The sequence below is a fragment of the Chiloscyllium plagiosum genome, unplaced genomic scaffold (assembly GCF_037043375.1).
Source record: "Chiloscyllium plagiosum isolate Xiang-an unplaced genomic scaffold, Cpla_swu_hap1 HiC_scaffold_5, whole genome shotgun sequence".
NCBI classification, from domain to species: domain Eukaryota; kingdom Metazoa; phylum Chordata; class Chondrichthyes; order Orectolobiformes; family Hemiscylliidae; genus Chiloscyllium; species Chiloscyllium plagiosum.
The window spans coordinates 127,497,781-127,513,855 of NW_028270143.1; the positions used below are offsets into that span (position 1 = coordinate 127,497,781).

Genomic DNA, 16,075 nt, shown 5'->3' on the forward strand with positions numbered 1-16,075 from the left:
GCATTAACTTTTCCAAACTGAAAAGACTCTTCTTCGGAACTAAGAATGTAAAAGCAATAAAAAAAAGAAATGGGAGACTTTGCTTCAAGATTAATATGCAGGCGCCACCTGCAGGGCGGTGGGCAGGTTGTGGAGTTTGTGACTGTCAGAAATCTGCTGACAACTGTCAGCCTGTCTACGTCAGAGTGCCAACTTGAATACCAGGGAATGGTCCAGCTACTGTAATCAGGATGGCTAATTTATTTCAAAGGGGTTAGAGTACAAGGGTAAGGATGGAGAAAGTGAACACCACAGATGCTGGAGAGTCAGAATCGAAACGTGTGGTGCTGGAAAAGCGCAGCAGGTCAGGCAGCAACCAAGGGGCAGCAGAGTTGACATTTCGGGCTTAAGCCGTTCATCAGGAGTGTAAGGGGGGGGGGGGGAATGTGGCAAGGGGGCTGAGTGATAAATAGTCGGGTGGGAGATAGGACTGGGGGAAGGTAGCTGGGAATGTGACAGGTGGGGGCTGGTGGTGATAGGTCGGAACAGAGGGTGGAGTGGATAGGTGGGAAGGGAGCTGGACAGGTAGGATAGTTCAAGAGGGTGGTGCCTGGGATGAGGTGAGGGGAGGGGAGATGAGGAAACTGGTGAAGTCGACGATGATGCTGTGTGTTTGGAGGGTCCCAGGGTAGAAGATGAGGCGTTCTTCCTCCAGGCGTTGGGTGGTTAGGGTTTGGCAGTGGAGGAGGCCTAAGACTTGCATTGTCCTTGGTGGAGTGGGAGGGGGAGTTGAAGTGGTTGGCCACAGGGCGGTTGGGTTGTTGGGCGCAGGTATCCCAGAGATGTTCCCTGAAATGTTCCGCGAGTTGGCGTCCTGTCTCCCCAGTTGTAAGGGAACGGATCCCAAAAGCAATGGAAACAGTAAATGAGATGTTTGGAGCTGCAGGAAAATCTCAGCCAGATGTGGAAGGATCCTTTGGGGCCTTGGATGGAGGTGAGGGGAGAGGTATAGGCACAGGTTTTACACCTCTTGCAGTTTCAAGGAGAAGTGCCAGGAGTGGGCCTAACGAGGGAGTCATGGAAGGAAAGGTCTCTGTCGAACACAGATAGGGGTGGAGAGGGAAATATATCCCTGGTGGTTTAAGAGTAAGGACGTCTTACTGCAACTGTACAAGGTGCTGGTGAGGCCACATCTGCAACACTGTGAGCAGTTTTACATTAAAGATCATGGAATCTCTACAGTGTAGTGAAAGACCACTCGGCCCATCCAGTCCATACCACTCCTCTGAAGAGCATCCCACCCAGACCTGTCACCCTCCCCACTACTCTGCCCCTGTAACCCTGCATTTCCCATTCACCTCACCTGCGCAGCTTTGGACTGCGGGAGGAAACCCACACTGACCACAGGGAGAATATGCAAACTCCACACAGATAGTTACCAAGACTGGAATTGAACCAGGGTCCCTGGTGCTGTGATGGCAGCAGCACTAACCACTGAGCCACCGATAAGAAGACAGTGTTTCGATGGAGACAGTTCAGAGAGGGCTCACTCTGATCCCTGGTGTGGAGGGAGGGACTGTCTTATGAGCAAAGGTTGAACAAATTGGCTAAACACTAGCCACTGGAGAATGCGAGGAGATCTCAGTGAAACATCTCCATTACTTAAGGGGCTTGATGGGGTAAATGCTGCCCCTTAAGAGAGAGTCTAGGACCAGAGAGCGTGGTCTCAGACGAAGGAGCATCAATTTAAGACTTAGATGAAGAGGAATTTCTTCTCTCAGAGGGTTGAGGGTCTTTGGAACTCCTTGCCACAGAGAGCTGTGTATATTTAAGGCTTGTGTATATTTAAGGCTTGTGTATATTTAAGGCTGAGATAGAGTTTCGATCAGTTGAGGAATCAAGGGTTACAGGGAAAAGGGTCAGAGCAGGCTTGAGAAGCCGAACTGCCTGACCCGATTTCTTATTTTTGTTACAGACTGATTTCTGGACGGTGGGATTCATACAAGGGGGATGAGATGGTTAAAACAAGGACTGCAGATGCTGGAAACCAGATTCTAGATTAGAGTGGTGCTGGAAAAGCACTGCAGTTCAGGCAACATCCGAGGAGCAGGAACATCGACGTTTCGGGCAAAAGCCCTGCATCGGGGTTAGGATGATATTCACTGGAGTTGAGAAGAATGAGGGGGAAATGGGTGGCACGGTGGCTCAGTGGTTAGCACTGCCGCCTCACTGCACCAGGGACCCAGGTTCAATTACAGCCTTGGGAGACTGACTGTGTGGAGTTTGCATGTTCTCCCCGTACTCCAGTTTCCTCCCACAATCCAAAGATGTGTAGGTCAGGTGGATTGGCCATGTTAAATTGCCCATAGTGTTCAAGCGTGTTTAGGTTAGGTGCGTGAGGGATAAATGTAGAGCAATGGAGAATGATTGAGTGGGATACTCTTCCGAGGATCAGTGTGGACTTGTTGGGCTGAAGGGCCTGTTTCCACGCTGTAGGGATTCTATGAAATAAAATTCACAGAAATTCTAGCAGGACTGGAGAGGGTAAACACAGGAAGGATGTTCCAGATGACGGAGGTATCCAGAATCGGGGGGGGTTAGATGAGGAGAAATGACTTCACCCAGGAAGTGGTGAACCTGTGGCATTGTGTCCCACAGAAAATGGTCGAGGCCAAAATATTGAATGTTTTCAAGAAGAAATTAGAAACAGCTTTTAGGGTAAAGGGATCAAAGGTATGGGAGAGAAAGCAGGAACAGGAAATGTGGTTGGATGGTCAGCCATCTGGAAGGGCTGAATGGCCTACTGCTATTCCTATTTGCTATGTTTCTAATGCCATCAGTGAGAGGGTTGAGGAGAGTATGCGGGAGGGGATGAACATGCTACAGTCAGCAGCAATGAGGAGCCATTTCTTTATCCTTCAGGCAGTGTAAGGACAGAATGTTTTAAACATGGCGACCAGTGGAGCAGGGCTAATTGAGTCCATGGCTTCTTGTATCCAAACAACTCTGGCATGGAAAATAGTGCTTACCATTTGGGAGGGAGAAAAGCTTCCTTTCAACTCGAATGGTTTCTGCCGCCCCCAAGTCATATTCCTCCATTCGCTCAAAGTCAATGGTGTAGGGTTTGCTGTTGAAGATCACATCAATCTTCTTCTCCTTCTGTTGAAATGCTCTCTCTATGAACGTACACGCTTTCAGGGAGTAGGGCACGGTGGTACCACCTCGACAATGCCTCACCCACTGGACAGACCTGGCCACTGTCATTTCCTCCACCTTCGCCATTTCATCCTGGGCGATCCAGTGCATGAGGCGGGCAATGTCCTCCTTGGCGTCAATGACGTAATCCGCAAACCCGTGAACCCTGACCTCAGCACCCTGCGGGGTGATCGCCACGGCGTGTTTCCGCTGGAGGTATTCCAAGTAGTCAGCGTAATCTTTGTTCAGGTTCCGGAAGCACTGGTGCCTCATCACTTCCTCACGGAGGTGGGAGCGGACGCTGCTCTCCAACTCCTTCACCAATCGGTCAATGTCTCCGTCGCTATCGCCGCAGATCATCAGCTGTGCCGAATTGGAGCTCCGCGTGGCCTCCACCATGGACATCCTGATTGCTTCCTCAAGGCTGGCCTCTGCGCTCCCCCCGTGGGAAATCCCAGCAGAAAGCTCCTGTTGGCCTGTGGCCATTTGCTTGGAAAGTTGAAGGGCTTTCTGAAGCTCCTCGTCCTCACTGGTCAGCTGGTACCTGCTATCCATGGAGTACTGGAGGGCAAGGCAGAGCTCGGCATCATCCATTTCTTGGTCAAGGACAGCTGCCACCCCAGTGCCCACTGTCGCCTCCTCAGTCTTGCCTCCATCTTTATCCTGATGACTCTCTGCGTCAGCTCCAGCAGAAGGCTCATCCTCAGCTCCGTCAGTGCCATCGCCCTGACGCAGGTTGTTTGGTTGGTCGGTGTAGAGATCCTCCTCGATCGGAGTGCACTCATTCCCATCGGAAACCCTTTGGGAAGTTGTGACAATCCCGCCTTTGTTTCTCCTCTGGCTTGAGGCACCTGTGGGGTCTTTAATCGACGCGAGAAGATTCTGGATTTCATCTGGAAGAAAAGCCACTGTGAGAAGCTGACCAGGAAATCACATTTCTGCTGGTCCCACCCCATGTCACACTCCACCAAGACCTCTCCTCCTTTCACGGCATATGGACATCACTGACAAAGCCAACATTTATTGTCTATCCGCAGCTGCTCTTGAACGGAGGGGGTCCCTGGATCATTTCAGAGGGTAGTTAAGAGGCGACCACATTGCTGTGGGCCTTGAGTCATGTATAAGCCAGACAGAGCCACAAACCTTCACCCACCTCCATCCAGAAGGACAAGGGCAGCAGATACGTGACATCACCCCCTGCAAGTTCCCCTCTGAGCCACTCACCACGCTGACTTGGAAATGTATCGCCGTTCCTTGTCACTCATCTTAACGACACTAAATGGATTGCAGTGGTTCAACAGGGCACCTCACTGCCTACTTCTCAAGGGGAAACTGGGGACAGGCAAGGAAACTGGCCATACCGACAGTATGCTCGCGGCCCATCAGGTCGACACTGACATACCTCCCACTAAAAGTACACTGACCCCAACTTTCTGCATATGTCCCAAGTCCTTGAATGTTGTGATATTTGAAGCGCTCATCCAAACATCTTTGAAAGGTTGTAAGGTTTCTGGCCATTTACCATCCCAGGCAGTGCATTGCAGATTCCCACCACCCTCTGAGTGACATATATTTTCCCAAATCCTCTCTGAACCTTCTGTCCCTTATCCTAAACCTATTCCCCCTTGTGATTAACCCCTCAACCAAAGGGAACAGCTGCTCTCTATTCACCCTGCCCATTTCCCTCATCATCTTCCACACATCAATCATGTCCTCCCTCCCTCAATCTTCCCTGTTCTAAAGAAAACAATCCAAGCCGTCTAGTCTCTCCTTCTAGCTCAATTTGTCCATCCCAGGCAACATTCTGGTGAACCTCCTCTATAGCCTCTCTAGTGGTAACACTATCGGAAGGATGTTGTGAAACTTGAAAGGGTTCAGAAAAGAATTACAAGGATGTTGCCAGGGTTGGAGGATTTGAGCTATAGGGAGAGGCTGAACAGGCTGGGGATGTTTTCCCTGGAGTGTCGGAGGCTGAGGGGTGACCTTATAGAGGTTTATAAAAACATGAGAGGCATGGAGAAGGTAAATAAACAAACTCTTTTCCCCAGGGTGGGGGAGTCCAGAACTAGAGGGCATAGGTTTCGGGTGAGAGGGGCAAGATATAAAAGAGACCTAAAGGGCAACTTTTCCCACACAGAGGGTGGTACGTGTATGGAATGAGCTGCTGGAGGAAGTGGTGGAGGCTGGTACAATTACAACATTTAAGAGGCATCTGGATGGGAATAGGAATAGGAAGGGTTTGGAGGGATATGGGCCGGGTGCTGGCAGGTGGGACTAGATTGGGTTGGGATATCTGGTCAGCATGGACGGGTTGGACCGAAGGGTCTGTTTCCGTGCTGTACATCTCTATGATGCAATGACATCCTTCCAGTAGTGAGGTGACCAGAACTAGATACAGTACTCCAGCTGTGGCCCGACCAAGGCTTTGTACAACTCCAACATTACCTCCCTGATCTTAGACTTCATGCTACGAATGATGAAAGTGTCATTTCTTAACTGTTCTATTCATGTGCTCTGTCCTATTCAGGGATCTGTGAAATCCCTCTGTTCCTCTGAGCTACCCAATGCCCTGTCATTCATTAAAAATCCCATTATCTTGTTTTCTCCTCCAAAGTGCATCACTTCGCTTGTATCAGGGTTAAATACCATCTGCCACTGCTCTTTCCCATCCTACTAACCTAGCCATATCTTCCTGTAACCTACAACCCATCTTCTTCACTTTTAACCACTCTACAAATTATGGTGTCTCTGCAAATTTGCTTAACATTCTCCAACATCTCTATCTATATTAGATGCCCGACAGTGTGGAAACAGGCCCTTCAGCCCAACAAGTCCACACCGACCCGCCGAAGAGTAACCCCTCCAGACCAATTCCCCTACCCTAAATCTGCCTAATGCACATAACCTACACATCCCTGTGTAGGGAAATTTAGCATGGCCAATTCACCTGACCTGTACATCTTTGGACTGTGGGAGGAAACCGGAGCACCCGGAGGAAACCCACGCAGACACAGGAAGAACATGCAAACTCCACACAGTCAGTCACCCGAGGCTGGAATTGAACCTGGGTCCCTGGTGCTGTGAGGAAGCAGTGCTAACCACTGAGCCACTATACCGCCCTTATTGTTGGTTATATGTCATTTAGATATATAATAAACAATGAGGGTCCCAGTACTAATCTTTGGGGTCTACCACTGGACACTTTCCAAAAGAAAGCCCATCTTTTCCCAAACCTCAAGCCCATAAAAGTTGCAGAGTGCAAAAGGAGGCAAGAAGCAACACAGCTCCTTCAGGGCTTTCCAGTTTGTGTTCAAAGATGAACAAACGAGATCTTGCACTTACCGAGATTGGGAATATTCCCATTTGCGTCACTCAGATCTTGCTGCTGGAGGGTCCTATGGACAGAAACATCTCTCTCAAAGCTCGGCGTGACCTGACTGTGTTGGATTTCCAGGGGATGCTGAATGGAAAAGGGAAAGGCCATTGTTAGCAGCAGCAGAGGGAAGGCAATGCAATGGAGTCAGTCTACTGCTCTACCTAGTCCTGAAGAAGGGTTAATACCCAAAACATTGACTTCTCCACCCCCGATGCTGCCTGGTTTGCTGCGTTCTTCCAGGCTCCTGCTCCCGGGCCCCTCCATCCTCCTGCTCCCGGGCCCCTCCATCCTCCTGCTCCCGGGCCCCTCCATCCTCCTGCTCCCGGGCCCCTCCATCCTCCTGCTCCCGGGCCCTTCCATCCTCCTGCTCCCGGGCCCCTCCATCCTCCTGCTCCCGGGCCCCTCCATCCTCCTGCTCCCGGGCCCCTCCATCCTCCTGCTCCTGGGCCCCTCCATTCTCCTGCTCCTGGGCCCCTCCATTCTCCTGCTCCTGGGCCCCTCCATCCCTCCATCCTCCTGCTCCCCTCCATCCCTCCATCCTCCTGCTCCTGGGCCCCTCCATCCTCCTGCTCCCGGGTCCCTTCATCCTCCGCATGGAGGCCGCAACACATCAATCCCAAATACTGGAGGACTTCTGGGTTATCCAGGCCTCACCGGAGGTAGGAAAAGGCAGCACCGTTCCCTTCCCTAAGTTCGCAAACTCGGAGGCAACATCATTCTCAGGAGAGGATGGCAAAACAAGAATACCACTGTTTATTCCAAAAGACATCCTGTACATATTCCCCTGTGAGCAGGATTCTTCCAGCCAGCCTGCGTATTGATGCCCCCCACGATTATTGTAATATTGCGTTTCTTAGTTGCTTTCTCTATCTCCTATTTTATTCCAGTTTCTTCTCCAGATCAGGCTAGGAGACCTGAACATAACTCCCAGCAGGATCTTTCTCCTTTGCGGTTCGTTAACTCCACCCACACAGATTCTCCACCTCCCTACTGTATATCACTTCTTGCTATTGACTTAATTTCATTTCTTACTAACAAGGTCACCCTGCTCCCTCTGCCTGTCGTCTCGACAGGACACACATCCTGGGAAATTTAGTTCTGAACTCTGAGAACCCTTGCAGCTATGCCTCTGCGATCCCCACTCCTTCCATAATTTTCCAAGCAACTGAACCCACCTCCCCCCACCGACTCCCCTTTAATTTAAAGCCCTCGCCACAGCCCTAGTTCTGTGATTTGCGAGGATTCTGGTCCCAGCATGCTTCAGGGGGAGTGTGTCCCATCGGAACAGCCTCCTCGTTCCCCAATGCCAATGTCCCATGAATTCAAATCCATTTCTCCTACACCAAACATGTTTACCTCTTCCATCTCATTGACGCTGTGCCAATTAGCTCATGGCTCAGGTGGCAATCCAGAAATTACTACCTTTTTGGTTCCATTTTTTAACGTAGCCCCTACCTGCTCATACTCCCTCAGCACAACCTCTTCCCTCTTTCTACCCACATCGTGGGTAGCTACGTGGACCATGACAACTGGACCCTTCCCTTCCCACTCCAAGTTCCTCTGCAGCCCAGATGCCAGATCTTGGATCTCAGCACAGGCAGGCAACACAGTGTTACAATGCAGAGCTCAAACTCCTCTATTAATTAAAACCAAACACCCAGAAAAGCTCACCTTGACTCGTAATCTGTTAACATGTAAGTGAGTGACAGAGAACTCCTAAATCCCACTACTTAAAGAAAAATAGCAATTCATATTTCTAATGCTAATAGTGAACACTAAACAAACACTATTCACAATTGCAAGCTTCCTTTTTCTTAACTACTTACTATCTGACCCCAACTCTATAAAAATGCTGTTCTAATAATTACATTTATTAAAAATTACATTAACTTAATCTCAAGACCACACAGTCTCTGTCTTCTCTGCTGTCTTCAATGTTCTGTCTGATGATCTCCCTGGGTTGTCATCTTTTTACTGTGAGTATGGGCTGAGAGGTGGCAAATGGAGTTTAATGTGGAAAAGTGTGAGGTGATTCACTTTGGAAAGAGAATAGGAATGCAGAATACTGGGCTAATGGTAAGATTCTCGGTAGTGTAGATGAGCAGAGAGATCTCAGTGTCCATGTAAATAGATCCCTGAAAGTTGCCACCCAGGTTGATAAAGTTGTTAAGAAGGTGTACGGTGTGTTAGCTTTTATTGGTATCCGGATTGAGTCTCAGAACCATGAGGTCATGCTGCAGCTGTACAAAACCCTAGCGCAGCCACACTTGGAGTATTGCGTGCAGTTCTAGTCACCGTAGTATAGTAAGGATGTGGAAGCTTTGGAAAGGATGCAGAGGAGATTGCCTGGTGTAGAGGGGAGGTCTTATGAGGAAAGGCTGAGGGTCTTGAGACTGTTTTCGTTAGAGAGAAGAAAGTTGAGAGGTGACTTAATAGAGACATATAAGATAATCAGAGGGCTAGATATAGAATGGACAAGGAGAGCCTTTTTCCTTGGATGGCAATGGCTAGCATGAGGGGACATAGCTTTAAATGGAGGGGTAATAGATATAGGACAGATGTCAGAGGTAGTTTCTTTACTCAGTAGTAGGGGGCCTGCAACAGTAGTAAACTTGCCAACTTTTACAGCATTTAAATGGTCATTGCATAAACATATGGATGATAATGGAATAGTGTAGGTTAGATGGGCTTCAGGTTGGTTTCACAGGTCGGCACAACAGCAAGGGCCGAAGGGCCTGTACTGCGCTGGAATCTTCTATGTTCTACAGGAAAAAGTACCTTTGAGAGAGAGTGTATTCTAATTTCTTTGACCGCAAGGTGTTAGATGGGCAGTTAGCTTTCTGGCTCTATGGCAGTTACTCACTGACCAAATTTGAAAATGCCCGCATTTTTTATACCCCCACCACAATCCCCCCCCACCCAACATCATACCATCTCATTGGTCCAATGTTGTCAAAACAATGAATTCAAACTCGACTGGGTTTTGGTATCCTGGGCATAATTTAAACTAATTGGTTAAATGCGAATTGTTATCAAAACAGCAATCAAAACTCAGGTATCCATTTAACAGCCATTTGCTACATGTATCTATTTTGGAACAGCTAGACTCATCTTTCCATTTGGGCAGCTGAGCCTGCATTTTAAGTTTACTTCAATATTCAGAAAACACTCTCTATTTTAAAGTGAACATACATGTTTTCAACTTCGTAACAACAGCCTTGGGAACTCTTGATCCTAGCCAATGAGAACAGCGTCTAGTCCCTGACTACAATGACATTTCCCTTTTCTCCCCACTCTGGAGCAGTTCAGTGTGCCACAGGATTATGGTCAGTTACTCATCCTCCCTCCAGCCCACACTCTCATCCACACAGGGAGCAAGAATCTCAAAGTTGTTAGACAACCTCAAGACCTGAGGCTCCTTTAGCACTACCTTCTGTATCCCTCTACCTGCCTCGCTCATAGTCACACCCTCCTCTCCCTGACCAAATTTGAGGTTGTTAATCCATGAGTGTGACTGCCTGCTGAAACACAACATCCAGGTAACTATCCCCCTTCCCGATGTGTTACAGTGTTCAAAGCTTAGACTTTAGCTCAACTGCTCTAAGCAGGAGATCCTCAGGCAACCAACACTTAACGTTCTTCCGAAGACTGTAGTTCGGGTTGTGGATGAAGTCGTGGATTTGTCCACTGAGTGAGGCGGCGAAATGTTTTCAGAATAGCGCACCAGCTCAGTGAATGAATCCATGACTTCAACCAACACTTATTACAGTTGTGGTCACTGAGAACCCTGACTGTATCCACCAACTCCCACATCGTGCAGGTACAACACATGGTCTGGCCCTGCATCTCTATTTTGTTTAGTTTATTGGATTAGATTACTTACAGTGTGGAAACATGCCCTTCGGCCCAACAAGTCCACACCGACCCTCCAAAGGGCAACCCACCCAGACCCATTCCCTTACATTTACCCCTTCACCTAATGCTACGGGCAATTTAGCATGGCCAATTCACCTAACCTGCACATCTTTGGAATGTGGGAGGAAACCGGAGCAAACCCACGCAGACACGGGGAGAATGTGCAAGCTCCACACAAGACAGTTGCCTGAGGCGGGATTTGAACCCGGGTCTCTGGTGCTATGAGGCAGCAGTGCTAACCACTGTGCCACCGGGCCGTCTTTTCTTAAAACTGGTTTTATAGTTTGTAATCTGTAAATATTTCTCCTATTTATCTTCAATCTGAGAGTAACCTATTGATAGATAGTTAAATCAGCAGCTCTCACCAAGCAATGAACTGGCAGTTTTCCTGTGATGTCATTCTTTTGCACTGACCCCTGATCCTGTTTTAAATAAAACCTCACAAATTATGTAGCAAAAAAAAATAAACAAAAAACACTTCTTCCATTCTGCAGCAAATTCCTGCTTTACCTCCAAAGACCCCAAACCATCTTCCCACTCAAACTGTCTCACCCTCGAGATGGGATCTCTCCTTCTTGAATGTACAAAGCTTCAAGTGAAAGGCAGGAGGTTTAGAGGCGATTTGAGGAAACCTTTTTCACCCAGAGGCTGGTGGGTCTCTGGAATGCACAATCTCAGAGGGGAGCTGAGACCTCACAACGTTTACAAAGGACTTGGATGAGCAATTGAAATGTTGCAACACTCAAGACTACAGGCCAAGTACTGGAAAGTGGGACTCCTGTAGGCAGATGTATATTTTTGGTGAAGACCTATTCTGTAATGTATAAGTTGATGATTTCCATTGACTCCATCCACCAATCCTATCCAAGCTTTAATGCTGCCTCGACCTCTAACCCCAGAAGTGAATCACTTGACCTCAGCATTGTGTGTGACTCCAGCTGTCCCAATCCATTGCTTCAACGGTTCTAGCCATTTCATTGCCTCAGAATCTCCATGGTTCCCCATAAAACCCAGCATTCCAGGACATATTTGCAATCTGTAACTCCAGCGGCCTGCTGCATCTAGAGATGTAAAACTCTCCTTAACTCCCTCTCCGATAATATGTAGCAACGACCACCCCCATACCCTCGACAGATGTTAGGGGTAGGTTCTTTACTCAGCGAGTCGTGAGTTCATGGAATGCCCTGCCAGTAGCAGTGGTGGACTCTCCCTCATTATGGGCATTTAAACGGGCATTGGATAGGCATTTGGAGGATAGTGGGCTAGTGTAGGTTAGGTGGGCTTGGATCGGCGCAACATCGAGGGCCGAAGGGCCTGTACTGCGCTGTATTCTTCTATGTTCTATGTTCTATGACCCAAGAACATACCTCAGCCTGTAGCACTGTCCAATGTACTTGCTCCAATCCGATCACGCACTTGTACTTTGTCTCCATGTGCTTCAGAACGCTCGCTCCGCGCAGGTCCAGGAGGAACCTGGAAATGCCGGGCTCCTGCAGGGCCACCGTCCGGGAGCAGATGTTGGAAACGACGCTGCGGAGGAGCTCATCCACCGCTGCGTAGGCGCTGCCTACCCCAGTGACCTGTCAACAAACAAACACAGGGCACAGCAGGTCATTCAACTCTGTCGTCAAGGCAAAACAAAAACGCACACTGCAAATTCAGAGAACTATATAAAAGAGATGTGACGCTGAAGTTAGTAAGGACTGCAGCAGCTGGGAATCGGAGTCAATGAACAGGGGAGCTGGAAAGGCACAGCAGGTCAGGCAGCATCGGAGGGCCAGGAGAGTCGATGTTTCATCAGACCACAACAGGACACAATTCAGCCCCATCAGTCCACACTAACATTTACACTTCCTTCTCATTTACAGTTGTTATAGGATAACCAGAACTGTACAAATTACTCAAACGATACTCTGACCAAGAATTGATACAAGTTTAGCAGAACTTCAATTCTCTCCTTCCACAGCAAAACCTTAGTGCTCCATTTCATTTGGTTCTGGCTTTTTGTTAGTCTACATCACAATTTGTAACGCTTTGTATAAATATACTCTTAGATCAGGTAGGTTAGCCCTCCTGCCTCACAGCACCAGGGACCTGGGTTCGATTCCCGTCTTGGGTGACTGTCTCTGTGGGGTTTGCACATTCTCCCTGTGTCTGAGTGGGTTTCCTCCGGGTGCTCCGGTTTCCTCCCACACTCCAAAGATGTCCAAGTTAGGTGGACTGGCCATGCGAAAATTTTATTTATTCATTCACTGAATGAGGGCATCGCTGGCTAGGCCAGCATTTATTGCCCATCCCCAGTTGCCCAGATGCAATTGCTGAAGGTCTGGAGTCCAGACCAGGTAAGGATGGCAGATTCCTTCCCTAAAGGGCATTAATGAACCAGATGGATTTTTTCCAACTATCCACAATGATTCATGGTCTTCATTAAACTCTTGAATCCAGATTTTTTACTGAATTCAAATTACACTGCCTGCCATAGTGGGAATCAAACTAGAGTCCCCAGACCATTGTCTGGGTCTCTGGGTTAACGGTCTAGCGATAATACCACAGGGCCTTCGCACATGGTGTCCAGGGATATGCAGGCTAGGTGGATTAGCCATGGGATATGCAGGGTTACTAGGATAGGGTAGGGGCTGGCTCTGGGTGGGATGCTGTTTAGAGGCTGTGGACTTAATGGGCAGAATGGCCTGCTGCCACACATTAGGGGTTCTTTGTGTCCCTACGTCCCGTGGTACAACGATTAACGTTCCTGCCTCTGAGCATGGAGGTTCTCAGCTCAGGTCCCACCCCGGCACACAGGATGCACAATGCAGCCAAACCTTGAAGGTGAGTATCTATCAGGCTGTAAATCCCTCTGGTACCTGCCAATTGCAGCGGCCTACAGGATTCCTGCTCAGTCACGACCTGGACAGAAAGTTGGAGTCTCTCCCAGCACTTTAAATGTGAGGTGATAGCCTAGTGGTATTAACCCTGCACTGTTGGTCCAGAGACCCTGGTAATCGTCTGGAGACATGGTCCCTTGGCTTACTCCAGTATGCGATAGGCCAGAAACTGGAGGAGTACAAGTATCCCAGAGGGCTGACAGACTGGAGGAAATATAGAGACCGCTTGACAAGAGGCCATAAAGGATTTGAAAACGATTGCCAAGAATCAGCCCCACAGAGATACAAAGCAGCAGAATGGACCTTGTTACAAAAGAATGAAGAAAAACTCGCCAATTAAATACTGAAGACATCTTAGCTCAGTTCAAAAGATGTGCAGGTTAGGCGAACTGGCCATGCTAAATTGCCGGTAGTGTTAGCTGTAGGGGAATGGGTCTGGGTGGGTTGCTCTTCGGAGGGTCAGTATGCACTTGTTGGGCCGAAAGGTCTGTTTCCACACTGTAAGTAATCTAATCTAAGTAATCTAAAAAAAATAGATGTGGGATAGGTAGACGGGAGGGGTGGCAGTTTTGTGATGGGGTGCGAATTGGCCAGGGCATTGGAAATAACCGGGAGAAAGTGAGGAACTGCAGATGCTGGAGATTAGAGTCAAGAGTGTGGTGCTGGAAAAGCACAACAGGTCAGGCAGCATCTCAGGAGCAGGAGAATCTGTGTTTCGGGTATAAGCCCTTCATCAGGGGTTCGGGCAGTGTAGCACTTCCCTAATACTGCGCAGTGACTGTCACTCAGCAAAGCATGGAGTGGCACTTGAACCAAAAACCATGTGACTGAGAAGCAGGTCGCTATAGGCTCTCACATGGAGGAGTGGGCCGAAGGGCCTTTTCTGAGTTGTCTGACTGTGTGAATGAACTCTGGGTTAGGCTTGTGATGAGGGGCTAATGCAAATGCTAGCAATCGCGAGATTGGACCCAAAACAGTGCGGCAAAGGAAGAGAGAGACAAAACTAAGACACCATTGTTAAATGACTCACCCTTAGCCCTGTGACATCGCCTTCGAGGGGGAGAATAGAAACCTGACCAGTCCCAGTGAGTAAGTCCTGGTAATATTCCTGTAGAAATCGCAATTTCGCGGGCTCTATCCCGATCACGGAATCGTCTGGAACAGCATTCGCCAGGAAGTCTTCCACACGTTTCTGGTTTTCCACGCGGCAGCCTTCGAGGGAAATGAAGCAGACTTGGTCGCCCACGTCAGCGACACGAGCTTCGCAGCATTTCAGTGACGCCAGGAGCCTTCCCCAGTCGGGGGAGGTGACAGCGTATAGGTGCCGGTCTGAGATCGAGACACTGAATTGGCAAAGCTGCTGCTCAATCACCAGGGCAACAGCCCGTGCTGCAGCGAGAGACGAGGCGCTCACCGTCATCACACTGCCCGAGATGGAATAATAAGTGGACAAACCCTTCTGGAGTAGCATGTGCCGTAAGTAATCCCGAATGTCAGCCTTGGACAGGAAGCGTGCCTGCTCCTCACTGATGGGGACATCCACTTGGGCGATGTTACTGAGGTATTCCAGGATCCGGCTCTTCAGCTTCCCAATCTGGACTGCGTCCGTCCCGCAAATACGGACAGAGTTGTCGTCATCGACGCTCAGGGACAGTTCCGGATAATCGGCCCTCAGCTCGTCAAGAAAGCTGCTGGATCGCAGGATATCCAGCTTCTCTCTGTCAGGTACATTGACCAGACTTGTCACTTCCGCCATCTCCTCAGCTCTGGTTTCTACCACCGTTCCCTGGTCACATTCCTGATCCTGAGCCGGGTCCTGATCCATGCCGGATGGCTGCAGGAAGTCGTAGTAAGGCCGAACGAGCAACTCGCGCTCCTGCAGCTTCTGACTCTTGTGAAGAACCCGGTCAACAGCTGGAACAGAGACAAGCGAAAGAGCTCAGTCGTGAGCAACCCAAACTCACCGGCACTATAGCAAAGGGTCCCTTTACAGTTCGGGATTAGCCAGCCTGAGATTGTCCTACTGATAAATCCAGAACTGCTCTCCGATCCCAAACAGGGAGAGGCCAGTTAAACTCTACCAACCTCACGCTCCATACAAGTCCCCTCCCAACTTGCTCCATCGTATTACTATATCCTCCTGTTCCTCCCTCCAGTAACGGTTTCACCAGCTTCTCTGTGAATGGTCCTGCAACATTCACCTTCAGCTGCTACATGTGGTAGGCAGCTCCACACTCTCACCGCTCTCTGAGCAAAGAGATCTTTCCCGGAATTCTACTTTGGCGTCATTAGTGACCGTTTTATCAATTTTTTTCATTCATTGCTGGGTCATGGCTGCCTCTAGTCGGTCCTGCATTTATTGCCTGTCCCTAGTGATGATCCCTTTAGCCTGAAGAACTGGATCTAATTCCCTGCTTGAAAACATTCAGTATTTTGCCCTCAGCCACTTCCTGAGGCAGAGGACTCCCCCAGCTCCCCACTCTCTGGGTGAAGACATTTCTCCCCATCTCAGTCCTCACTGGCCTACTCCGTCTCCTTACACTGACCCCTGGTTCTGGGCTCCACTAGCATGAGGAACATCCTTCCTGAGTTTACCCTATCTAGCCTTTGAATCCCCACAGTGTGGAAGCGGGCCATTCAGCCCATCGAGTCTGCACCTACCCCCACCCCCACCAAAAGAGCATCCCACTCCCCCCAGACCCAACCCCAAACCCTATCCCTGTAA

General features: G+C 49.2%; 1 protein-coding gene across 2 annotated transcripts in view; it reads right to left on the bottom strand.

The window, feature by feature from the left end:
* The window catches only part of parp10 (poly(ADP-ribose) polymerase family member 10), a 53,798-nt gene that overhangs the window by 15,939 nt on the left and 21,784 nt on the right, over positions 1-16,075 (bottom strand). For both annotated transcript variants that reach the window (XM_043690906.2, XM_043690905.2), the window contains 4 exons: positions 14,381-15,264; positions 11,833-12,045; positions 6,517-6,634; positions 3,009-4,067 (listed from right to left, as the gene is read on the bottom strand). In XM_043690906.2, coding sequence (XP_043546841.2) covers positions 3,009-4,067; positions 6,517-6,634; positions 11,833-12,045; positions 14,381-15,264 — 2,274 coding nt within the window. The remainder of the gene's footprint in view (positions 1-3,008; positions 4,068-6,516; positions 6,635-11,832; positions 12,046-14,380; positions 15,265-16,075) is intronic.